The sequence below is a fragment of the Rutilus rutilus genome (genome assembly GCF_951802725.1).
Source record: "Rutilus rutilus genome assembly, chromosome: 10".
Classification (NCBI taxonomy): domain Eukaryota; kingdom Metazoa; phylum Chordata; class Actinopteri; order Cypriniformes; family Leuciscidae; genus Rutilus; species Rutilus rutilus.
Window position 1 is genome coordinate 21014056 of NC_140215.1, and position 26685 is coordinate 21040740.

Consider the following 26685-nt stretch of genomic DNA (forward strand, 5'->3'; position numbering starts at 1 on the left):
GTTAAAGACGTGCATGTTTTGTAAGTCTGAAATATTAAATCAGTTTTATAGATATATATTTTAATGATTAAATCACCTAAATATCTGAAAGGAATACAGAGGATCCATGGGGGGTGTGAATCAATGTGAGAGTTTTCGCATTGGCTTGAGCAGATCGTGATCTATTCAGTATCAAACAGTCCGCCCAATATCTGGAGTCAAGTATCCTGAGCGCATTTACGGGACGGACGGATGAGGCACAGCTTTACTCAACAAGTGGGGAGTTTGTGTAGGTCGGTTTAAGAGCTCTCTGGAGGTTTACATTAATTCATCTTTCCCAACAGTCGCTTGCTGACAGTAAAGCGAGCTCAGACTCGGTGTAAGCTGAAATGCGTGGTCAAGTTGTTTCATCGCTTGCGCTGGCGTTGCTGTGGTGTTGCGGGAGCGCGCCGGGTGAACGGGGACAGAAGGTGTCCAGGAGAACACCGAGGACTCGCTCCTGTCTGGACTTACCAGAGGAGATTTTGGAGCAGATGTTTGGGAGGCTCTCGGTCGGGGTGCTCAGCGCGTTTCATCACACCTTGCAGCTTGCGCCTCCGGAGCGCCAGAATTTGAGCTGTCAATCAGCGTCTCGTTTAGCGCGCGACAGACCACGTGCCCCAGTAAACTTCCTCAGCCTCTCGCCGTGGGCGTACAGGTAGGGCTCAAGAACCATGGAGACTAGCGGTGGAAATCTTATGGAATTTAACGATTCCGCTTTCTTATCCCTCATAATACGTTAAGAAACGATACACTTTTTGCTTTCCAGGGTCTGTTTTAGACCCGGTGGAACGTAAACTTATAAAACAGTCATAATTATTATTTTTCAACTAAAACCATACCGTATCTAGTTTTGAATGTTACTGTGTTTTTAAATATGCTGTTACTTAATTTATTCCCCTTTTTATTAACTCTTTCAACGCCATTGGCAGAATTTTTGTGAAAATTATCAAAAATGCTGGTGGTGGCTGGCAGCTTAAATAATAATAATAAAATGCTGGCGAGGACAGAGTTAATAAAATAAATTGAGAAATTCTTTGAAATTTAAATTTTTTCAAGAATTACAGCAAAAAACAGTATATTGCAAGAATATATATATATATATATATATATATATGAGGAATTTTATTTGAATACATCATCAGATGAAAATTTTAATAGCTTATAATATGATAAATTCCAATATGAACTCCATTGACTTCAATGGATTTAATTAAATTTATTTGAAACTAACACATGACTGCTGAAAAATGAATTTATGAAACCTACATATTCTTTTTTTTTTTCATAACATCAATATTATTTTGAAACTTTTTCAAAATATATTCGTTACTCATAAACAAACATAAATTCATAAACAGTTTGAATCTCATTTCTAATACTATAATAGTTGTCAATAGGTGGCAGCAAAGTTAAATGTGGACTTTTTCTTTTCCAAAACCTCTTTCAATTTTCAAATTTAGTCTATTTGGTCTATGAACTTTTATTCTATAAACATTTGTTTTTGTCATTTTATTTTAATTTCAGAAGTGTTGTGTGTGCAGGTTTATTAACAAAATGCAGTGGGGAGAAAAATGTGTAAGAGTAGGAAAGAGCCTAAATGCATTTTACAGAAGTAATTTGAGACAAATAAATAAAAAATAGCTGCAGTACAGAGAAATTACATGTAAATGTTAACCATAGCCTAATAAATATGTGAGTCTTTCCATGCTTATGCTTGAGATGCTTTCTAATAAGTGATTGATTTCACTTAACAAAAAGATGATCAGTTGTATGGAAGTAAGTTCACCTGCAGTAATTAATAATTTCATGTAAAGCTAGTTCACTTTTCAACGCAAAAGGTGTAACAATGTAGCCTAGTTTAAATGGTTATACCTTATAGTTTTTATTTGTCTGAAATTTACAACGTTTCCAATTGACAAAGTTTTATCTTTGTACTAAAAACTATGGATAAAAAAAAAAAGAAAAAGAAAAAGTAGCCTACCTCTTCTGGGACAAAATGGACCCGTATGCAATATGAGGTAACTTTTCAGTGCTTATGGTAGAAATAGTAGGAAATAAGAAAAGACATTTCATGAATGCAATCCAGTAATTACCCCCTAACTGTATATTAAATAAAAATACAAAGATATTAAGAGTTTATTAATTTAATATATTTTATTCAGCTCGGTTGTGTGTTCCCCAAACCAATCATATAAGATTTGATGTCTTGCCTGTTTAGCTGCAAGAAAAAATAATTCTTTTTTTTTTTTTTTTCATTATTGATCCAAGAATCTCCCATGAGCCAGCGAGGTACCCCCGATACCTCCCGGAGGCTTATTGTTTGTGTAAGGGATGCCTGACCGGGCCGAACGGGGAGGAAAGTGACCGCTTCCGAAGCACCCCAGTGTACATGCCCACCGTCATCCTGCGCCGCACCGGCTCGTGTGTCGGGGGTCGTCATTCCTACACGGAGAGCTACGTGTCCATCGCCGTGGGATGTACGTGTGTGCCATTGTTGGAAAGAGACAGAAAAACACTGAAGAGCAACCCAAGTGTGAAAAGAGTCACGTCTAAAAATGCAGTTTCCAGCACCTTTAGAAAGAATCAACTGAACTGATCCATTTTTAGATTTTTTTATTCTCTATCGGTAAACTTTTCTTCATATTTTATAAAGACAGAACTTGGCACTGCAGACTAGAATCTGCAGCTGTGAGGGCGAGCAAAAGGAAAACTTTCAGTGCCAAAATACAAACATTTACTAATCCAAAGTACTTGGGAAAAGCCAGTCAGCATCATGGAGTTAAATAACTAATACAGTCCAGCTGTGTGCAAGTATACAGAAGATCACTAGAAACGTTTCTTTTAAAGGCAAGCATGAGTGTCATAACCATTCAATGGATATCATTTACAAGAATTATTCAGCTTGACTTTGTGTCAGTCTTCATATGATTACTTTAATAAAAACAACGAGAACACTGGTAACACACAAGTCTAGTGTATGATATATTACATAACGCATTTCAAACATTCACTTCTATGCCCATTTTTTCGCTTAGAAACAAAGTTAAACGGTCTGAAATGGTTTGCTTCAATTCTATGACTGCAACTTTAAAAGATGCATGCAATGGACAATGCAAGCCAGCCAAAGCATAATCAAAGACTGATTGTGAATCTCTGATCAAGGGCCAAATTCTCAGCTGTAATATCTGGATCCTGCTATTTTCCACTTAGAGTGGGAATATTTATTGTTCCGAATAATCCTCTGCTGATGTTTGACGGGAAAAACAAGGTTCAAATGTTGTCAGATCGAAAGCCTCTTTCATGAGAGAAGGTTTGATTCATAGTTAACGTAGCAGCGGAACTCATTAGCCAGATTGTGATTGTGTTTCGGCAAAAAACTGCATATCTTCAGATCCATAACTTTGCCAGCATGCTCCTCCATAATAGCTCCTGTAAGAATAAGGCAAAGATTAGAATGATTATAAGCGAGAAATATAACAAATATATACAGTATATACGTGTGTGTACAGAGATGTGTTCACTTCCACGTGCCTGTGCAGAGCAGGATTTTGCCCTTAGTGAGGTATTTAACAGTGAGTGCCACCTTGCTGAGACACTCCTCGGACAGGTATGGAGGGTCTGCGATGATAATGTCAAAGCTCTGAGGAAGGAGATCCTCAGGGAGGCACAGAGGGTTGTTGTAATCATAAAAGACAAACTCATCTCCATATACTGCGAAACGTCGATCAAACTCCAGCAAAACAGCAGACACGCTATCCGACCTCATGGATTCCATCCGCTTCAGCTTTTGATACACACTTGGTGCACTTATACAAGCTATCCTACAATACAGGAATAGAACATTTGGCTGAGAGGGGACACATACAAGGTCAGTAATATAAATTAAAAAAATGTATTTGACAGATTTACAATTTAAAATGTTTTTACACATACACACTAGCTTAAACATTTGGGATCATTCATATTTTTTTTTAAAGAAATTAATTCAGCAAGGATGCATTTATTTGGTCAAAAGTGACAGTAAAGACATTTATATTGTTACATGATTTCTATTTCAAATAAATGCGGTTCTTTTGAACTTTCTATTCATCAAAGAATCCTGAAAGAAACACAATATATTAAGCAGCACAACTTTTTTCAACATTGATAATATGAAATGTTTCTTAAATAACCAATCAGTTTATTAGAGTGATTTCTTTCAATTAAAATGATACTGTTTTTACTATATTTTTGACTAAATTAATGCCGCCTTGGAGAGCTTCTTCCAAAACATAAAAAAAAAAACATTTTAGGTAATGTATTCTGACTACTTTTTAAATGACTTTTGACCTAACTCGTTTATCACATTGATTTGAATAGGGTAGCATTGTACCATATTGATATAAAATAGTCAGAGAGCGAGAAAATGTATTCCATTCTTTGTCATCAACATGAAAATGCATTAAATATTACATTAGTCAGGTTTTCCCAGATTGGGGTTAAGTTTAATGGAAAGCTAGAAATAAATCATTTAAAATAAAAAAATCCAAATAAATCATTATTTTATTAAAAAAGAGCGACAACTGATCATCTTGTGTGTTGAGTGAAATCATAGATATGTGTATATACTGTGTGTGTGTGCGTCATATATATATATATACACATCCGTCTATGATTTCACTCAACATACAAGATGATCAGTTGTCGCCGTCTACTGGCGTATCGAGGTAACTGGCAGTAAGTGCAACAGAATCACCGTCACACTGCCCTTGAGTTTTATACACGCAAAACCTATAACACAAATGTAAAATTTTGACCAAAGGAGCTTGTGACCCACCTTCCATGTTCTCCAGCCTGCTGCATGACTTCCTCTGCTAACCGTGTGGCCGTGTCTTCACTGTACCAGAACTGACTCATGCGCTGTTCACAAACACATGAGCTCAGTAAGCACTTGATGTATATAGAACGATATAACGTAACAATCAACGAATCATTACGTAAGTAAAGGCACTTCTACTACATTTACTGTACCCAGTCTTCCTCCACGGCACCAACACAGAACTTGTCTGTCTGGGTCGAGTCCAGTTCGGGTCCCGTCCTTCCACTCTCGGAGTAAAACTCCTGCAACGCTGCAAGTGTCGCCGCGGAGAGCTGAGGCACATCATCTTCACTGTCGCTCATTGCAACAGATCCTTCTTATAACAAAATGACACGGGAACACTGGAGAAACATTCCGTACAACGCTAAATCAATAATGATGCTAACGTTAAGTTTATGCTAACTGTCGAAAACGATATTTAATATATAGAAGTAACTTTGGTTTTAACCTGACTTTAAACTTACCTTTCTAATGACCGACGCCGTTACAATGTATTGAACCAGTAACTTACACACAGCACAGAAAACAGCTTCACACGTGTTTGCACTACGGTGGCCGAGCGAGTACAATCGCGCTAAATTCCAACAACTCACTGTTGAAAAGCGAAACATGTACACATGCCCATATTCCCAGAACAGACTACACGTTCACAGACAACATATTGAAAAATGTAAACAAAGAAAGCAGACTCACTTTTTATAGCAAGTTTATATACACTTTACAGATCATTTCAGGCATTCCGAAATAAAAATTAGTGCTTTGAACAATGGAAATAAGGACCATCAAACGCCCTGAATAAAACAGCTGACATCCCTCGATCATAATTTTTGGTATTTTATTGCTACGGCAACATTGACTGTTCCACAATTCTGAGTATGTGTATCTGCTAGTGTAAGTGGAACACTGTTGAAGTTATTGTCGAAAATCAAAACCTTGATGGGAACATCAGGTGACCATGTGAAAAATGTCCATAATTGATCAGACATGAGTTTTGTTGAAAAACACTTTCTGTGATACTGCTGTGATCAGGGCGAAATAAAGGCAAAGAGTAAAACTACAATCAATCAAAATCAATCAATCAAAAAGAAAAATCCAAACTAGCCCCCTTTTCATCAGCTGAAGTCATAATAAAAAAAAGTCAGAAAGTTCTGTCAACTATAATCTTATAAAAACTTTTCAGTCCTTTTAAACACTTTCATTTTTTGTCTTTTTCAAAAAAAATATATACACCCTTAAACACAAAAGTGATTTGGTTTTCCAAAAGGGCCTTCCTGCATTCAAAATTTCATTGGGAAAGGCTTTTTCGTTGTCATGGCAAACACCGCTCACAATCCTAGGAACCGTGAGTGCAGTACCACACGGATCTATTGTCGCTGTAGACGCAGCTGGATCTGAGCTGTGATAAACCAAATACGAAGGCACTCAAGGAGAAGTGTCTGCAAAAGACAGCGTGTGTGTGTGTGTGTGTAAAAGGGGGATGAAGGGATCAGTTTTCAGAAAGATTACCCCGCTGCACTTCATAAATGTTCATCTGAGGACCTCTCAGTGGCAAAGTAAACAACGATCAGATCAGACTGAGATGATCATGGCCCACTGGCCGCCCCCTCTCGGCCTTCGCCGGCCTCTCTCCTCTCTCTGGAGGCATGTGTGTCTGAAGGCCCATAGGCGTCTCAGCCTGTGCTGCGCTGAGCATCTCCATGGTTTGGCATGGTGAAAGGCTTCTCTGAGTGGTAGAGGGGGTGGAGAGGGGAAGCTGCTGTGGACAGTTGCAGGAGGAAGTGGTTTATTTGACACACAGAAGCCCCCCCACATTGGCAACAAACTCCTCCAGGCTCTTGAGGAAGGCCACCTTCTGTTTGCGGTCCATGGTTGGAGGCGTGCTGCTGGCAGTGAGGTTGTTGAACGCGTCCGCCAGCCGCTGGTAGATCACGGCATCCCTCTGATTGGAGAGCAGCGTCTCCACCAGCTCTGAGTACTCCGCCTAAGACGAACACCATCACATGTCAAACCACATCACATCAATGTGTCACGAGATCAAGCGTTTCTTTGTTAAAACGTTATAAAATGTACTTCCAGGTAAGATTTATGTTTTGCAGCTGATGTTATTTGATTGAGTTAAACAGTGCTGTGTACCTGGTGAAGGCACACTAGTGTATAAAGCGCTTCTCCAGCTGCTACTGTCATCTCAGTGTTGTGCTTCTGGAGCACAAGCATGTCAAACACCAGCTATGGGGGGAAGAGAGAGTGAGCGCACATTATTAATTCACATACTTTATACATGTGTATTCATCTCAGACAATTACATATTACAATGAAGGTTAGTGACTTATTGGACCTTGTTTGAGCATTTTGAGATTGTCGACATCAGCCAATAATAACTCAATTAACAGTTTTTTTGCACATTCTGAGAAAATATTGCATAAAAAGTGTTCACTTCAGTTAAATGTTCTCTTTTGGTGTTGTATTATGTATTCTACAGGTTAAATGTTTGGGGTAAGTAAGATCAAAAAGAAAAATAAATTAATACTTTTTATTTTATTTATTTTTTTAGACATAGCCTGTTATAAACCAGTTGACTCACTTTAAGGAAATGTCGTGTGGCAATAAATAGGGGTGTGTCCTTTTCTTGTGTCTTGGCACACTGCTCAGCCAATGGGGACAGAGCCTCAAGACACAGCTGACTGATCTCTGAGCTCATCCTGCAGTGTGTGTTAAGGAAAAACACTAGACCATAGACACCATAATTCAACAAAAACTCTCAATGAAGTCAGTGAAATCCAACACAATATGCTTAGCAAGCACATACGTCATTAAATAACATGAAAACATAAGTGTAAACAGACTTTTTTCTGCATACACAAAAACAGCAAGGATACGAGGTCATGCCCAGCTCCAGGGAGCACATGAGACTTTTGAAGAGTTCCTCAGGCAGCTGAGGGATCTTCTCTGGGAAAATCTCACAGATGAAGGTGATGAGCTTATAATACTGGTTACACAGAGAGGGGAACTGGGTACAAGAGACGGATGGAGAGAGTGTTTCAGAACAGCAGTGCACCTTTTACTTCAAACATCTGAGTTTGCAATGAACATCTGAATAATTTTCAAAATACAGGTTGAAAGTCAAATTTTACCTTAAGCAAGTCCTGAGACATGAGGGGCAGCACAATATTCACCCCATACAGCACGACGTCAGCAGCAGATACGGCCCGTCCAGCACCGGAACTCTGCTCCTGCCCGCGAAACACCTCATCTGCACACATGACACAGTTACTCTTCACTCACACAAAGAGGCTCACGAGTTACAACGTGAGTAATGTGAATCGTGAATGAGCGCTCGTACCGGTGTCGCTAAAGTCAATGAACTCTTTGGACAGAAGGTTGGTGAGGAGCTCCATGATGAGCAGAAGGTCCTGGTACTGATCCTCCTCTCCGGCCACATCTAGTCTCTTGCGCCCCAGATTGTTCTTAGAGTAAACCTGGAGCAGCGTCAAGCACACCTCGTACAGTTTCATAGACTTAGTCTGTGGAGAAAGAGACGGGGTGTGTTAAAAAAAAAACATATTTAGGATGTATATCCATTGTACATAATCTAAGGCAAATAGTGCATGTGGAAGAATACATCCAAAATGTGAAATGTGTGGTCACATCAGAACCAATGCAAGCGTGAATGTCTCACCTCCCCCAAGTAGCAGATTTGTTTGTGAGCCACTTCCACAAACACCTCTATGATGAGGTTGACCGTTTCTGGTGAGTTTCTGTAGACCTCCATGAGGCCGATGCAACTGGACAGGAAGTCCATGAGGAAGCTGAAGAGAGACGCGACGTTGTCGATCTGCGTTGCTTCAGCTATGCCGCACAGAGCTTCCAGAGTGGCCACGATCTCCTGCTTCACGGCCTCCTCTTGACAGATCTGAGCGAAGTTCTCCTGGTTAATGAGGTTTAGGAAGCGCTGCTGGAGTGGATGCAGTACCTGCAGTGCAGAGACAGAAAGAATAATGAGGCAACATAAACTCCTGCTTTATCTTCTCATCAGCAATAATGCTTGGACTTCCTTCAAAACATTTCTCTAGAATCATTTTTTTCTGACCTCAGCCCAGTATTGCTGTTTGGTATCAGAATCCATGTGAGCAAAGCCACCCAGGACCAGAGCCTTCATCAGAGTCCGCTGGACTGTGCTGGACAGCATATGTAAGGGAGGACTGCGACTGGCAAACTGCTTAGCCAAGTTCCACCAGTTCTCACACTGCACAACAATGTTCGCCCTGAAACGTGAGAGAGGAAAGTTAAAATAAAAAAAGCTTAAGCTGAACAGCTTAAGGAATAGTTCACCCAGAAATCATGAATTACAGACCTGTATGACATTCAAATGCGTTGCACCGATATTATTGATGAGATAAGATATGTTAGACATGCCAAGTTTGAATATGCTCATACACTAGCGTTCAAAAGTTTGGCCTCAGTAAAATACTTTTATGCAGCAGGGATGCATTAAATTGATCAAAATTGACAGTAAACATAACTTTACAAAAATAAATGCTGTACAGTTAAACTTTCTATCTATCAAAAAATCCTGCAATAAATGTTATAAATAATGTAATAAATATCAGTTTCCACAAAAAATATTTCAACATTTATAATAGGAAATGTTTCTTGAGCAGCAAATCAGCATATTAGAATGATTTCTGAAGGATCATGTGACACTGAAGACTGGAATATTGGAGTAAATGTATTAAAATAGAAAACAGTCATGTAATTTGTAATAGTATTTTACAATATTACGGTTTTACTGTATTTTTTATGAAATAAATGCAGCCTTAGCAAAACTTTTCAAAAACATAAAATCTTGCAAACCCAAACCTTTGAACGGTAGTGCATTTGATTGAGATTAAAGAGAGACGATGGACTTTCTTATGGAAGAATTAGAATATAGTAAACGAGTCATATGTACTACACTCATGGTGTGTTTTTGTGCTTGACAATACCTAGTTACTATATGCTTTCATTTAATGGAAAAAAGCTGCATTCTTAAAGGTGCATTGTGCAAGTCTCTGAGTTTTTGCAGAACTATGCCCCCTTCTGGCGACACGCGAAACTGCAACCAGAGTTGTGCACGCGGTTATGTGGAGTTTGCGTTGGGGTTTGGGATGAACTAGAAGCCGGTCTCTTTAATTCCATCTTATACTTTTGCAAAAGTCGCTTGAGTTGTCTTTGCTGATGCGGATAATGGCGGCGAATACACAAACCTGCCAGACATAGCCAGGTGAGCGTGAACGCGCATGACGTCACGCCCAGTCGATTCCGACCCGAATCCCTCTTATTTATTTTACTGTACAGGATTATAGAGGCAATCGCAGTGATCATAGAAGGGCTCATTCAGCCCATCAGGCAATTGTTTAAGCATGTATGGGTTCGAAAAACGGGTATTTTTAACATGAAAAGTTGCTTAATGCACCTTTAAAGGGTTAGTTCACCCAAAAATGAAAATTCTGTCATTATTACTCACCCTCATATTGTTCCAAATCCATAAGACCTTCGTTCATCTTCAGAACACAAATTAAGATATTTTTGATGAAATCCGAGAGCTTTCTGACCCCCCATAGACTGCAACGTTGTTACCACTTTCAAGGCCCAGAAAGGTAGTAAAGACATTGTTAAAATAGTCCATGTGACTAAAGTGGTTCAACCTTAATTTTATGAAGAAACATGTTTTGTACAAAAACAAAACACAAAAAAACAAGGATCAGAAAGCTCTCTGATTTCATCAAAAATATCTTAATTTGTGTTCTGAAGTTGAACCAAGGAACTACGGGTTTGGCACGACATGAGGGTGAGTAATTACTGACAGAATTTTAGAGTGAACTAACCCTTTACAGTCTTTTTTGTTAATGGGTTAATGGGACTTGAGTGTAAAACTATTCCTTCAATGCATTTACTTAAAACAAATTTGCATTGATACGCAGTGCAATTTATAGTTAATTTAATTTACATTTATTCATGTATTTATGCAATCTTAAGTTTAGAATTGACTCAATTGAATCTCAATTGAATTGAGAATTAGAAAAGATGCAATGCCATAATTCCACCAGCAGGTGGGGCTCATTAAAAACATTTGGTCTTGTCTCAACTGAAGGTATATGAAGACATCAGCACAAACCACGGGCTCCCTTGAGCCTGTCAGTGAGCAGCTGTCCTGCAGAGCGTTTAGCTAATTAGACACATATTTAGCCCTCATACACATTACTCCAGCAGGCAGACACAAACCTCTCTCTCTTCTCCACCAGAGTCACTAGCAGCTCCACAGTGTCATTAGCCAGCTCAGGCTCAGAGCTCCACACTGACAGATTATTGATCACTTTCTCCAACAGATATCCCACAATCCACTGCGCCCCCTCAGTGTCTGCTCCAAACGCTGTGCTGAGGGGCATACTGATCTAAAGAAGAGAAGACAAAAGACAAACACACAGAAGAAGAGTCAGAAGACATCAAAAAATGTCACACAAAAATGTCTAGGTTGTGTTCCAGGAATCTGTGTGTGATTTCTAAACAGATCCAAACAGAGATCCCAAAAGGCTTTATTCAGACATCGTGCCTGCCGTTTCCACACATCGATCGACCTCATTTTGGCAACTCACTTGGCCGTAGAGTTTCTCGTCCACCAGCAGGTATGTCTTGGCCCAGCGCCGAAGAAACCAGACAATGTCTTTGCCCATCTGAGGACTCAGGAGCCCAGTCAGACTCGCTCGCGTAGCCCGAGATTCCACCTCTGACGTTCTTAGCACCGCCGATAACAACCTGTGACAGAGAGACGGAGAAATGGAAGTGTAAATGTAGCTAAATATACGAGGCGATTTTCTGCCAGCAGAACAACCTGAAATAGAATGACAATCTGTTCTTTACAGGAAAATGAAGGGAGAAGAAAAACAAGTGTGAGAAATGGCAGAGGGGTTGGAATGGAGTTCATGGCGGTTCTGTCAAGATGCTTCGAGACTCAACAAAGGCCCACAATAACAAACGGTATCATTCCTTCACACCTCCACTGGTAAAGAAAGAGGACACAAGAAAGGGATTAGAGCAGCTTACTATCCTGGAAGACAGATATCCCACGCTCCCCGTGAAGTGCAGCACCATTAAATGTTTCGCATTGTTTGTGAAGATAAAACCCCACTGACATTTCAGAGCTGCGGGGTTGGTGCCTGTTATTGGGAAACACAATCCCTTGGCCCACTGTCTTTCCAAATCCTCTACAGTCTGCTCGCTTTCACCCACCCATCACCAGCCTACTGTCTCTCCAAATCCTTTGACCTCCACATCGCCCCCCATTCAAATTCTCCATCCCTCCCCTACCCATCAACTCTGCGTCCTTCCAATCTTTCAATCCTCACCTCTATCCCATTCCACAATTTTGGAATAACTCCATCCATTAAGACCAAATCAGATTACAGGCAGATTTTTACTGACAATACCACTAGGTCTCTATGAGACCCTACCAGTAACCACATAAACAGCTTCTACATCATTAAAATTACACTATTCATTAAATTCACAGGCTGTATCCCATTCCAATCAGATTAGAATCAGATCAAATATCTACTTGGAAATGCCAGGGGAAAAAACCCTGTGTGTGTTTAAGCATAACATGCCTCTTGATCCTTCCCCCTTCAATTTTTTTTTTTTTAAATAAAGAAAATACTTGTTAATTATTATTATTATTATTATTATTATTAAGTAAGTAATATGTATTTACATATAAAGTAAAAATCATATATATTATTAATATTAAAATTATATATATATATATATATATAATTTTTTTTTTTGTGTGTGTATATATATATATATATATATATATATATATATATATAATAATGATTATATATATAATATAATATATATATATAATATATAATAATGATTATATATATACACACAAAAAAAAAAAATTATATATATATAAAAAAAATTATAAATATATTATAATTTAATTAGTTTATTTACATTTTCTATTTCTATACTTAACATACAGTATTATACAATTATATTTTTTATTATTGATTTTAATATAGTTATTATTATTAAATAAATAACAATAATAATAATAATACACCATTTTACATAAAACCAGCCTTTAATACAACAAAGGTGCAAATAGACCTGACAAAAAAAAAAAAAAAAAAAAAAAAAATCAATCAACTAGGAAATTGCTTCTGAACACACGCACGACTCCGGGCCCCTAGCGCTCCCCTCTGACCCTGGGCTCTGAGTGGCACCTGGCCTGGCTCTAATTGAATAATGTGTGGGGAGTGGTGTTGCAGGATTGGCTGGCGCCGGCGCAGGGGCCACTAAAGGGCTGCTGTGAGCGTGGCAGGCCTCGCTGGGCACGTGCCAGGGCATTCCCCGCTGGGCAAACGAACTGCAGATCAAACGGCCTGTGCTACAGCACGCCTGCTCCCTCCAGCAGCATTTCTGAGTAATAAACTTTAAACATGAGGAGGCTTAAATCACAAAGTCATTGTTCCTGTAGACAGCAAAATCAGCCAACAGCTGGCTGGTTAATATGCTCGCTTGTTTTATGCTCGTTTCTTATTCTCACCAAGGCTGTATTTATTTGATCAAAAATAAACAATGGGCGGTAAATAATAGCGCAAACCTTAGTAAATGCTTGCCTTTTCATTCAAATACTCTCCTCCCATAAATTTGGCGTCCAAATGGAAAACTCCTACAAATACATATGCAATAATGTCAGCCGCAAAAATAACCTTGTCCATGCCTTTTGAGTGCAAATTTGTCACTGCGTGTCTTTAGTAAGTCCTGACAGTAGTTTTTTAACGCCAAAAGAGCATTAAGCTGGCACAAGCTGTTATTAAATCTGGCCCCTAGTCTATTATGAATCCCTGTGGCAAATGTTTAAAAGAAGAGCAAAATAGATGGGTCTATAAGTGTAGCAAAGAGGAGGAAAAAAATGACAATGTAGTATCATTATTATACCTCATCTACTCAGTGATGAAATTATGACAAGCATCTATATTTAGAGGCAAAGCACTCTACACACCTACTGTATGTTAACTTTTTCCATGGCATCTTCCTAAAAAATATGAAATTTGGCACACTTATAGGGTACATTATGAAAAGTCATTTGATCAAATATGGGGTCAGTCCCTCTAGAGCCACTATCAAATTTCACATCCATTTTCACTAATAACCTTTGAACTTAATCTAGAAAGTTGATTCAAGTTTAACATGCAGTGATTAGTGATTTCCTCCCAACTAGATTTTCAAAAAAATACTGTCAAACAACTCCTACAGCCTTCATTGGATTTACCCTAAATTTGGCAAATATCATCTTCATGGTTGTAAAAAGTCAATTAAAAGCTTTCTGATAAATCAAACCACTTGCATATAATTTTCATTTGACATGAGGATGCCATACAAGAAGTGAGGGTGTATCTTAGTACAATGCAGTGCACAGAATCAGCTTGAAAGTGTTAAAAATAAGAACAAAAAGGAAAACTTCTGAATAATATTGCCTGAAAAATTGTAATGAAAGGAATTCATAGCATGATTACCAACAAACCTGAATCTTCTTTACAGAGTAATGACACACTGGCACACGTTTACTGTGAGGACTCTTTACCTGATAACGGAGTCTGTCCTGTTGCATCCTGGGATGGAGGTGGCCTTCTCTCCAGGAGAGCCGAGGAGCTGCAGTGTAGTGTTGATATCCACCTCAGTCGAGTGTTTGATAGAGTACTCCATCACTTCTGAAGGTATCAATGGTGTCTCACCCTGAGGGTCATCAGCCAAGAGGTAGCCTGTTAAAACACCATAAGACTTCAGAACAATGACAAAAAGCAAAAATAATGTCCAGTTGCGTATGAATGAACACTGAGGTTCAACCTGTCACAATACAATTATGGAATGGAAACCTTCATAGACATATGAGGTTAAACATGCTACTCACATTTGTGAGTGAAACCGAGTAAATTATGACAGAATGTTATTTTTGGGTGAACTTATTACGACACGGACCTGACACTAATATGAGCCAATGAATGTCTTCATAAAGGTCATCTAGAACTTTCCGGTCCACTGTGCCTGGGTCTGCAGTTGCCATGAGGTGCTGTTGGTGTCTCTGGAGCTGCCCGTGAAGCCGTGTGACTCTGTCCTCCAACAAACTGAAGACAGATGGGAAACGTAAGGCTCACAGTGGTTGTTTATTACAACAGTTTCTCTGAAGAGGAGTGTGTGTTTCTGTACCCTGTGAGAAGAGGTATACAGTGGTCTGCAGCAATGCGGCCCAACATGCCGATACTGGCCAGCTGATCCGAGAACAGCTCTCTGTCGTCCTCCTGTAGCTCGTTTATTTCTTCCTCTTCATGAGAAGCGACACCATTTGCAGTCTAAAAAGACATAGCGTATGACTAAAACCATGTGCTGGAGCGGCTGTGTTACTTTGGCAGAGGATTCTTTGAAGGAAAACAGTTCTAGACATTTGTTGTGCTTCATGCTTTTCCATTTTAATTAAGATGAAAAGCAAGCCACAAAGTCAACAACAACAACAAAAAATTCTAAGAAAAGCAACAAATCACCAACAAATTGGAAAGCCAAAGACATTTTGGCAATGTTAACAGATGAGATTTAACATGGTGAGAAAGCTGTGTTTGGGTGTGAAAGTGAATAAACACAGTTGTTCTGACCAGGTTTCTCGTGCCGTCGGGAGCTGCGAGGTGACACTGGATGTAGGAGTTGAAGACTTGCACAGCGGGCTGGACGAAGCAGCCCCGGGGGAAGTGCTCGTCCTCCTGCACTAACGTCAGCCAGGACTCCAGCAGCTTATCATATGCCTCCATGTACACCATGTCATCCTTATCCAGCTAGAGACAAAGAAACGGATGTGATTTTTTTATATATTATATATTTTTTACATGTCACATGACACATCCCTTTTCTATATTCCAAGACCGCACGCCCCTCTCATAGAAAGATTTGTGTATATATTATTATAGACTTGTGTAAGAAGTGTATATATTATTGTTACCCTGATGTTAAAAAGCTTGAATATGTTAAATAATATTATTTTCAATAGTACCTACTAATAAATAAACAGATAAAAAAAATAAAAAAAACAACAACATATATATACATACATACACATATATATATATATATATATATATATATATAAAAAAAAACACACACACACACACCTATAATTTCACTCAACATACAAGATGATCAGTTGTCGCCGTCTACTAGCGACGAGAATACTTATTGTGCGCAAAAAAACAAACAAAAATAAAGACTATTCAACTATTCGTTTTCTTCTGTGTGGGCCTCTGAGTGAGTTCACGTAGTGTAATAGCGCAGCACTTCTGGGTTGTACGTCAGAACGTAGGCTCACTATTGGCCAGCATCACACGCATCACACACATGACACACATGACCAGCGTCGGCCAATAAGTGAGCCTACGTTTAGCCACTGTAGTCACTTGGACTATTTTAATGATGTCTTTACTAATTTTCTGGGCCGGCAAGTTTCAATTACAGAGAAGCCTATGGAGGAGTGAGCCAGCTCTCAGATTTAATCAAAAATATCTTAATTTGTGTTCCGAAGATGAACGAAAGTCTTACGGGGTTGGAACAACATGAGGGTGAGTAACTACAGACAGAATTTTTACCCTTTAACTCAGAGAGGATGAATTAAATTGATCAAAAGTAACAGTTAAGACATTTATGTTTCAAAAGATTTCTTTATCAAATAAATGCTGTTTTTTTTTTTTGAGTTTAGAAATGTATCACAGTTTCAACAAAAATATTAAGCAACTGTTTTCAACTGATAATAATAAGAAATGTTTCTTGGCTTCTTGATTTCTGAAGGATCATGTGACACTGAAGACTGGGGTGATGACGGCTGAAAATTCAACTTTGCCATTCCAGGAATGAATTACATTTTAGAATATACTAAAAAAGAAAACAGTTATTTTAAATTGTAATGATATTTCAAAATATTAATGTTTTGCTGTATTTGTAAATCAAACAAATGCAGCCTTGAGGAGCATAATAAAATAAAATAATTCCAACCCAAACTTAATAAATCTTACAAAGAACCAAACCAACCCCAAACTAATAAAAACATGTGAAACTAAAGTGTCCAGCCTTAAAATCTGGGTGTGAAAAAGTACACTCTGGTTTAATGGTTTTATTTTTCCTTTTAATACAATAAAGAGTCTGCTGCGACAGAGCAGTTCTCTATATAAAAAAGAATAATGAGTTTGACATTCACAGACCTCGGCTACTCTGTAAAGCAGTGGTTCTCAACCTTTTTTGGGCCAGCGCCCCCTATCCATTTTCCAGGTCCCATACATTGTATTATGAATTATTTTTAACCATCTTGAAACGATCCAAGCAGCGTTTCACGCTCAGATGTGACGGCGGAATTAACACATTACCAAAATGTGATTACAGAATATATTTAAATTATCCATCAAATTGTCATTTTCTCCTTACAGTCTTGCGAGTTAACAATAATGCCTGACCAGTGAATTACTTTGTGAACAAAGAAAACATTTTGGCATTAGGCATTGGCATTAGTTAATGCCTAAAACTTTAAAAGTTTTACCTTATAAATGAATAAATTACCTCAGTTTAATTAATTTTAAAATTCGTCGCCGTAGTGAATGGGAACATGATTTATTGAAAATATTTGAGAATATATAAGTGCTTCTTAAGTCAATACTTTTTTAATGGCTTGTCAACTTTCCATTCCTCCGCTGCGTGATTCTAGTCAGCGCTGGATTCTAGCCACCACCGGATTGTTGTCAGCACGAAACACATTTTTGAGCACGTGAATACTGAAAAGTCATTGCAAAAGAAACGATACATAGCTTACATGTCGCATTAAACTGGCAGATTTTAGAATGTTGTAGGCAATTATTTTGCAAGTAATAACATGTTTAATCTTGTCTTGCCTGGATCTTTGGTGGAAACTTGTGAACGCCTCCCCCATTAACACCTGAACGCCCCCCTTTCAAAAATCTTGCTTCCAACGCCCCCCGTTGTTCTCTGAACACCCCCGTTGAGAACCACTACTCTAAAGTGTGGTTGCAGTCAGTTGTGGCACAAATGCAGTACTCACCACCTCCTCCAAGGCGGCGCTGCGACCAAAGGAACATGTGAGCAGAGTGAGACAGTTAATGAAAGAAGCGAAGAGTTCGTTCGGGAGCGCTGTCAGAACGCTTCGGGGAAATGTGCTGATGAGGTTACTGATGATGCTGGAGATACCCACGGCCTCTGAATCTTCGATCTCAATCCTATCAGAGGGTGAAAAAGACAGAACAATCATGTACTTACTTACAGTGACAAGCCTGTCCCTTAAAGGGTCATCCCACAACCAACCTCAATCAATGTTCTCTTAACTGGAAGTGTGAGATACGGCATGAGCCTGCATTGGTCCAGTGTAAACAGTGCAGATTTTCAGTTTCACTGAAAATCTTTGTCTATGAGCACAAATACCTCAGCTGCTATAAAGGGAGACTTGTGATTTCAACCACAACATTGACCTGCCGTTGTGCTGGCACACTACATGGATTCTGGGAACACAAGGGTTTTTTCCCTCAGAAAGAGCAGTCGAGGTCTGCCTTTCTTTACGCTCCCAACTGCGGCTCTAACCCATATCAGATGGATTTAAATTGTAAGCAGAAGAGTTCAATCACGGCAGATTGGCGGACCTGCCGCATGGTTTTCCGATGATGCAACTGGAAAAATGCTCCAGGAATAGGTGATTACAGAATGGCAGAGACAGAGAGAGGGAGGAGTGGGGAGAGAGAGACCCCGACTCACTACGCCTACTTGTTCTCAAATTCCAAACAGCAGTGTATGAGAGAATGTGTGTGTTATTTAAAGCTGCAGAGACATCAATCCATCTTTATAGACATAGCAGAGAATTTACAATGTGAGTACTTACACAGAACTATGCCAACAGTGTCAAAACTTAACTAATTTATCATTTTGAGCCCCAGAAAGGACTTTATGAGTGCAAATTTTCTCCATTTATGTTTCTTGAAAAAACTCCCCAAGTAAATAAATAAATAAAAGTATTAATTTCATTCTATGTACATAAATGGAGAAAATAAATAAATAAAGTAGTAAGAGTTTTTATTTAACCATGCACTTTAGGGGCATTTTTGCCCCCACACTTTAAATATATGGGTTAGTAGTTTTGTAACTTGCCCTGGTAATTTTCTAACCCTGCTATTTGGTAGAATCTCCGTGTCAAGAACATGCCTGGGTCATATTTACCTCAAAAATCAAAAGAATGAAAAATATTACATTTTACTTAAAAATAATGAATCCCATTTTTTAAGATCATTAAGATGTTTTGCATTGCTGTAAAAAATTTTTTTATCAATGGTCCTAAAATAATAACACACAATATAATTTATTTAATGGATTAAAATGATTGTGGGATGAAATGTGTCCTAGGCATGTTTTCATATATACATTAGACAACTACTATGTAGTGATGTTACAATTCAAAAGAATACATTTGTGAATAGCAAGCACATCAAGCACATAGTGCAGCACGTGACTGAAGGTCTCAGAGAAACGCACCCATTGATCATGTTGAGCAATCCCTCCACCAGGTGGGCCAGGTAGGTCACCTGAGCGTTCTCATCGGGGAAGATGGGGCCATGCATGGAGGCCAGCTGGGCCAGGCACTGAAGGGAATCCTGCGCCATGTCCGAGTCCTCTCTGATCTTCCTGTGCACCTACAAGACAGAGAAAACAAGAGAGAGACGGGCTGAAACACGTGCCATTTCCTGACTCATTACGCTGACGTAAACCAATCCTATTTTCAATAACCCCATAAAAGGAGCATGTCTGGTATCAGATCATCTCTTCATCTTTTTAAAACTGATTTTCCTATGAACTCAGAGTAGATTGCAATGTCTTCATTCACTAACTGATACAGACCACACAAAGATCAAGACATCCTACAACGGACAAAACGATACACTCTCAAAACCGACATCAATGCAGCTCACCAACTGACTGATATCCTTCTCCTCAGGAGACATGATATATCATATCATAATGAGCGTATAAAAGAGAGAATAGAAGCAGTGGAGGTCGGAGAGAACGTATAAGTGACCGTAGGTATATTCTACAGTGTTAAAACCAGACAGGCCCCCTCAAAGAGTCCAGGAGGAACTGCAGACCGGCCCATGGGCAGCTGACAAAACATTCTCTGAATCACAGAGAAAAGCCTCTCTCATTGACATATAAAAACATACTTTCTCTCGCTCTCTCTCTCTCCTCTTTTTCTTCTGCCCTCTCTTACGCACAGATACGCAGGTCTGCCTTCGATTTCTCATCTCACGCAAGTCTCTGAAACCTTCTGCTCAGTGGAATAATGAACGGAGGAAAATTGTGGAATAGCCCTCACCTTCGCCAACGGCAAAACTATAGCTTCTTGCCACGGACAAAAACACCTGGCCGCCTCAACCCAAGCCAATCAATCAGATCGGCTTCTCAAACACCAATCCAGTCCGAGGGGTTCACGAGGACGAGCGGCATAAAGCGAGAGCAACATGGTCAAAGAGACGGCTAACGTTTCTGAGCGGACTGACTCAAGTCTCCAGCACATATGGTTGTTTGGCACACTCCTTTGCTCTTTTTCTTTCCTAAATCCCTGGAATCTTACTCTCGCTCGTCTGTTCGCCAGACGTTCTGGTGGAGATGCTGTGCGAAGAGGTGCACAGAGTCGGATGGAGCCCTCTGAATGATCTGGTAGAATGTGGATGAACCAAAAGTGGCATTTCCTCAACACATACCACCTCCTACAGATACACAGATGAACATCAGCCACTGGGCAAAGTGCTAACGCTAACACACCATAGCACAGCCCTGTCTGCTAGAGCGGTGTGAAATCATCCTCTGAGCTGAAGAAGAGAAAGAGAGAGAGAGAGAGAGAGAGAGGGAGAGAGAGAGAGAGGGAGGAGGGGTGTATGTGTGTGTGTGTGTGTGGGGGGGGGGGTGCGGATGACAGAGAGAACTGGATAGGGAAAGAGGGAATGAGAGAAGAAAGAAAAAGAGTACAAGGCCAACGCTTTGCGAGCAGCATGCTCTGTAAAAACAGCTGCGCTAAAGAACATCCACGCCATGTAAACTATGCCAATCGCCTTGAGTCAGACTATAGTTAGAGTCTGGGAGGGGGCGTCTAAATCAAAACAAGACAAGGTAGCTCTCCGAAATGAATGCGAGAGAGAAAAGAGGCAGGGAGACCTATTAATAGAGAAAAGACAAAGCCTTGTGTCTGTCCACGGGGAGGATTAGACCCTCTCCTGCTTTCTATTCTCACCGCTCATTTCTCCAGCCGCATTCGGCCGTGTTCAGATCCTGTTACAAAATCAGAGGCTACAATCAATCACCTTACGACAGCGTTATACTCAAAGTGCCATAACAAGCCCTGATTGTGTTTATACCATAAACAAACCACGCACATGCTCTGAGTCAGAATCTGATCTCAGCTTCTAAAACTCTTTGCCTAGCGCTAAACACATGTGGGTGAATCTCATGAAACTTGTCAAAAAGAAAAAGAAAAAGTGCAGCCCAAAATAAACTATAAAAGTTTATGTACTAAATAAATAAATAAATAGAAATACAATAAATAGAAAGAAACTGATTAGTTTCAATTGTGACACTCTCAAATGAATAAACAGTCTCATTCTCACTGCTGAAATGCATATTAATTAAACATTAAAAACAAATCTTTATATGAAATCATTTTTGAAATACAGTATTTACAATAAAAAGATTACTATCATTTTGCATCTCAAAAAAAGAATTTATAAAACAAAGATTATATAATATATAAATAATTGTTTAAATGTACAATTTTTAAATACTGTAATGAGAATCACTACTGAGAATAATGTATTAAAAAAAAAGTACAAAAAAGTCAAATGTCTGCACTGTAATGAGAATTTTGTGGAAATGTGCCTAACTGTCATGGTAATAAATGTCACAACACAAAAAACACATTTTTTGGTAATACAATATATCTTTTTCTTCTTTAAAAAAAAAAAAAAGTGACACAGACATGTTTTTCTGAGTTTCACCCGTTTTATGGATGCATAAAAATGTGACTGTTACTAAATGAGTGAGTGCATGTGAAGACGGAGGGTGTAAGAACAAACCTAAACTAAAACCACAAACAAAAACACCCTTCAGTCGGTTTGGCTGGTAGGAAAATGTTAGCGCAGCTATGGCTTTATTAGGTGCAAAGAAAAAATGAGATTTATTTAAAGTTATGCTTCATTTTCTCTCCTCTGCAAATTTCCAAACTTCTGAGACGCAATCAAAGAGGCAGAGATGGAGACCTCTCCTCGGACCACCTGAGGGAGGATTTGAGGCTGTTAACAGGGGCTTTGAATCCAGGGTTCAGAGTCTAATCCTGCAGCTCATCTCTTGTCACCTCTGACCCCAGCAGCGCGTGTCTGGACGCCCCCTCGTCTGTTCAGGGCACAGCTGAGAAGTGAGGACCAACAGCTGACGGGCCAGCATACACACACACACAGACACCGCTGACAGGCCGACACACGCACACTCACCCTCCCCTTCAATAATTCACCCTTACGCACATAGATCCCCCCTGCACGGGCGTAGAAAAACAACAAGCGCACCACACACAGCTACAAGGAGACTCGTAAAGACACACAGAGGGTGTGACAGCTGACCACTCTTCATCCTTTAACAAAAACATTCCCCCCACTCACTGTAAATACCACTAAATATCGCATGGCCCAAACAACACTCAGCACAAAACCACTGAACATCATGCTCAGCGCCAAAGAGACTTCACTGAACTCTCATTCAATACCAAATTTATTTTGCATTCTATAAGAGTCACGGTCTAAACATTAACGCATGTGTTCTGAAACATTGGGCTGTGGTGCTGTGAATGTTCGAATCTGGCTCGCAATTTTTCCAGGTCTTGTTCACCTCTCCATCTTCACCTATTCTATATTGTACTATATTGTAAGAAGCCAATATTTATACTAGAATTTAAAAGTTTGGAATCGTTCATTTGTGTTTTTGAAAGAAGTCTCTTATGCTCACCAAGGCTGCATTTATGTGATCAAAAATACAGTACAAACAGTAATATTGTAAAATATTATTACAATTTAAAAAAAATATTTTCTATTTTAATATTTTGAAATGTAATTTATTCCTGTGATGGCAAAGCTGAATTTTCAGCATTATTACTCCAAGTCTTCAGTGTCACATGATTCTTCAGAAATCAGTATAATAATAAGATTTGTTGTTCTAGAAACTTATCTTATTATCAATGTTGTGCTGCTTAATATTATTGAGCAAAACCAGTTACACTTTATTTTAAGATGTCATTGTTACATTGTAATTATATATTTAAGTACTGAGTAATATTAAGCAACTACATGCACTTACTATAGGGTTAGGTTAGGATTAGGTTCAGGGTTAGTTGCAAGTAATTATGCATTATTTACTGTTATTACTATGGTAAGTATATGTAACGTAACAAGGACACTGTAAAATAAAGTGTTAACACAAAACCTTAATTTTTTTCAGGATTCGTTGAAAGTTCAAAACTTTTTGACAGAAATATTTTGTACCATTATAAATGTCTTTCTTTACTTTTACTTCTGATCAATTTAATGCATCATTAATTTCATGTTTTTAGCAGTGCATATAAGTATTGGATGTTTTCATATTTTACAACACTGATCCACACACAATTTAAAATCGCTTTTTGACAACAGTAACATACTTTAATGTCAAAGTTAAATATAAATTGGCAGAATACTGATTCACTTTCCTTAGTTCTTGATAACAGTATATTTATACATCAAATTAAACCACATGTGGTTTAATGTTTGTTATATTAAAACAGTTAAATTCTTAATCAAATAAAAAATGTTGGATTTAATTTTTTTATTCTTTATATTTTAGATGACAATCAAGTATACTAAAGGAAATAAAAATAAATGTAATGCGCAAATAAATGACATCCATTTTAGAATCCAACATACACGTGAAAAATCAAGCATATATATCTGGTATTTCAGTACGCTTCAAACCCCATAAAAGACAAATGAGACACTTATGTTTGAACAGCCCTTGACCTCCAGGTCAACAGACTGACCCTGTTAAGACGGGTGCACAGTTTGTCGCCAGTTTACAGATTGCAGCCTCCTCTCAGAAAAGGCATGAATGATGGAGCAGCATATTGGCACCTTGTAGACTCATTCCTGAGCAGCAGAGTGAAGGAAAGTAACATCTAATCAGGCTGTAGAAACCACCCAAGACTGATGGTGGAAAGTAGAGCATTATTTGGCAGCACATGCCTCAGGGAAACCGTGCAATGGTAATGGAGTAAGAGCGGAACGCTATTTGGCATGTGCATCACTGATGCCGAGGGTAACCTGACGGAATTGTTCCACACATCACGACCAGAGTCTCACAGGCATTAGTTCTGTGAGATGTAATGACCCATTAGACTGAATGTATAATGACTTGAAGGTGTACCGTGCAGAATGCATGCATAACACATGATCTTCTGAAGAAGATAATAGTTTAAAATGTATGCTGCTTTAATACAGAGCACAAAGAAAGGAATTCTTTCATTCGGCAGATCAAATATGCAAATGGATAATTGGGGAATACTAAACAATATTGACAAAAAAACAATATCTTGACTGGTAACGTTAATCAGCCATCTAAAACTGAACAGTAACATCAAGAAGAAACTATGGATAATGAAGTTAAATATTGGTCATAACAGATTTGCTACTTAGTATAATTCTAACAGCACTGGATCAGTATTCATGCATATCAAAGCATATCTAAATAACATTTCAGTGGAGAAATACAATTATTTATTACCTCATTACGTCACATTTTTCCTTGTAATGGTGTCATTATTGCCGTGAGCAACTCACACGAACATAATAGTTGGAAAATGGTTTGCCCTGGGACAGTTGTGTCACCAACAGATTCGGTTTCAGATGAAGAGCGCAAATTCACATGTATACACAAGTGCTGAAAGTCATCATATATACTGTACCATACACCCTACCATTGAAAAGTTTGGGGTCAATAAAGGTTTTTATTTGAAAGAAATGAATAATTTTATTTAGCAAGGATGCATTAAATTGATCAAAAGTAACAGTAAATATATTAATGTTGCAAAACATTTCTATTTCAAATAAATGCTGTTCAATTGAACTTTCTAATCAAAGAAACAAAAAACATTTTATCATGGTTTCCACACATATAGTTTTCAATTTGAATATTATATCCCAATATTATTATTATTATTTTAAATTTTTTTGGTGAGCATAACAGACTACAAAAACATTAAAAGATCTTACTGAGCCAAAACTTTTATTGCGATTGACAGATTTTATTTTAATAGATACACACACCTATATACTAAAATAAATACATGTGGGTTTTTTTTGTGTGCATATTTTTACTTTACATTTTTTTCCCCTCAAATCTTCACAAAGACCAGACCGGACTGTGTCTTTGACCCTGTTTCTAAGGCAACATGATAATGAGCGTTTACTCACCGCAAAAAAAACCCTGCAGCTCATTTAAATATAAATGTGCTCAATATCGATCATTTAATACTGTCTGTTGCCGTGTCATATGGTCACAACATCAGCGGTTAAAGACAATAATTTGAAAGAAAATAAAAGCAGGAAGAGAGAACATGAGCAATAAACGATGAGAGGACGCAGGTAATGAATGAGCAATGACATGATAAGAAAAAAAAAGAAAAAAAAAAAGAAAAGCAGGTGGTACTCACAGTGAAGAAAAGGTCCATTACTCTGTGGTCTAGAAGAGTTTCCCTCCAGGAATCGGTTGGCTTGAGCATGACATTCTGAGTCGCTTCAAACATGGCAATGTAGTGCCTCCCCAGTGACACCTCAGTTAAGGACAGAACAGACCTTTCAAAGACCCTTGTATTTCTGTCACTTCTTTCTGGCTGTTCCTCCTGGTCTACACTAAGCGGAGTATGGAAAACTGATGCAGAGAATTTCCCAGCGGCTGTTTTCTTCAGCTCTTTCTCTATCGCTCTTCTACAGCGGCACCGTTTCTACTGTTCAATCGTGCTGTCCCCTCCCACAAAATGTTTACCTCAAAATCTCCCCCTTTCCATATGTAGCCCACTGGGAAAAGTGTGTGTGGGGGGGTGTGGGGGGGGAGAAACGACAAAATGAGAGGAGGAGAAAGAGAGAGAGAGAAAAGGCTCCCACAGGAATGTCTGATCAAAGCCAGTTACCGGCAAAGGCCACGCATTCCTCTGGGCCGGACCCACAGTCACTCCCAGCAGACAAATGCAAGTGCTCTCTCGCTCACACGCACACACACACACACTACAGTTTCAGCTCAAGCCCGCCATATACATAGCTAACTCTAAATCAACATGCACCTATGCTAAATTCTCCTGCTAGATCCTAATCATGTTGTTAACAACATGTATTCATTACTTCAATGAGCTCATTGTTTCTGCCTTAAATGAATGCATTGTTAGCTAACTGCGTGATTTGTGTATGTTTATTTCTGAAATCCATAACTCAGACACGGTCACCTCTGACAACAGATCATTCTAAACTGTAACGTAGACATGCATTTTCTGTAAAGCTGCTTTGAAACTATATGTATTGTGAAAAGCGCTATTCAAATAAATGTGAATTGAATTGATCGCTGCAAATATCCAAGCAAATTATCTTACACCACACAAATACGTGGCGACTCACCTA

At 38.8% G+C, this 26685-nt stretch overlaps 3 protein-coding genes across 3 annotated transcripts in view; 1 reads left to right on the forward strand and 2 right to left on the reverse strand.

The window, feature by feature from the left end:
• The first annotated feature begins 235 nt into the window (after window positions 1–235).
• On the forward strand, window positions 236–2646 carry il17d (interleukin 17d). The gene is made up of 2 exons (XM_084421211.1): window positions 236–676; window positions 2290–2646. The coding sequence occupies exons 1-2, from the start codon at window positions 369–371 to the stop codon at window positions 2615–2617; spliced, it is 636 nt and encodes a 211-aa protein (XP_084277337.1). The 5' UTR covers window positions 236–368; the 3' UTR covers window positions 2618–2646.
• Window positions 2640–5446, reverse strand: eef1akmt1 (EEF1A lysine methyltransferase 1). The gene is made up of 5 exons (XM_084421210.1): window positions 5344–5446; window positions 5032–5220; window positions 4838–4920; window positions 3553–3842; window positions 2640–3450 (listed from the first exon to the last, which is right to left on the reverse strand). Exons 2-5 carry the CDS (start codon window positions 5179–5181, stop codon window positions 3320–3322), a joined length of 654 nt encoding a protein of 217 aa, XP_084277336.1. The 5' UTR covers window positions 5182–5220; window positions 5344–5446; the 3' UTR covers window positions 2640–3319.
• A 122-nt stretch (window positions 5447–5568) lies between these two features.
• Window positions 5569–26685, reverse strand: part of xpo4 (exportin 4) — a 36415-nt gene continuing 15298 nt past the window's right edge. Inside the window, exons 7-23 of the mRNA XM_084421209.1 lie at window positions 25728–25840; window positions 19487–19644; window positions 18012–18186; window positions 15574–15750; window positions 15134–15276; window positions 14906–15051; window positions 14511–14688; window positions 11512–11671; window positions 11141–11310; window positions 8967–9141; window positions 8556–8849; window positions 8220–8400; window positions 8011–8129; window positions 7756–7886; window positions 7461–7578; window positions 7013–7105; window positions 5569–6860 (exon numbers count right to left, since the gene is read on the reverse strand). Of these exons, the coding sequence (XP_084277335.1) occupies window positions 6663–6860; window positions 7013–7105; window positions 7461–7578; window positions 7756–7886; window positions 8011–8129; window positions 8220–8400; window positions 8556–8849; window positions 8967–9141; window positions 11141–11310; window positions 11512–11671; window positions 14511–14688; window positions 14906–15051; window positions 15134–15276; window positions 15574–15750; window positions 18012–18186; window positions 19487–19644; window positions 25728–25840 (2729 nt within the window). The 3' untranslated portion in view covers window positions 5569–6662. The remainder of the gene's footprint in view (window positions 6861–7012; window positions 7106–7460; window positions 7579–7755; window positions 7887–8010; window positions 8130–8219; window positions 8401–8555; window positions 8850–8966; window positions 9142–11140; window positions 11311–11511; window positions 11672–14510; window positions 14689–14905; window positions 15052–15133; window positions 15277–15573; window positions 15751–18011; window positions 18187–19486; window positions 19645–25727; window positions 25841–26685) is intronic.

Bases quoted from the DNA above. Each gene is read 5' to 3' on its own strand.
- eef1akmt1 (XM_084421210.1), bottom strand. From the start codon at position 5,181: ATGAGCGACAGTGAAGATGATGTGCCTCAGCTCTCCGCGGCGACACTT. The intron at 3,843-4,837 runs GTGGGTCACAAG...CCTGTATTGTAG, and splicing joins CAGGCTGGAGAACATGGAAG to GATAGCTTGTATAAGTGCAC. The intron at 3,451-3,552 runs GCACGTGGAAGT...TTATTCTTACAG, and splicing joins CAAAATCCTGCTCTGCACAG to GAGCTATTATGGAGGAGCAT.
- il17d (XM_084421211.1), top strand. From the start codon at position 369: ATGCGTGGTCAAGTTGTTTCATCGCTTGCGCTGGCGTTGCTGTGGTGT. The intron at 677-2,289 runs GTAGGGCTCAAG...TATTGATCCAAG, and splicing joins CTCTCGCCGTGGGCGTACAG to AATCTCCCATGAGCCAGCGA.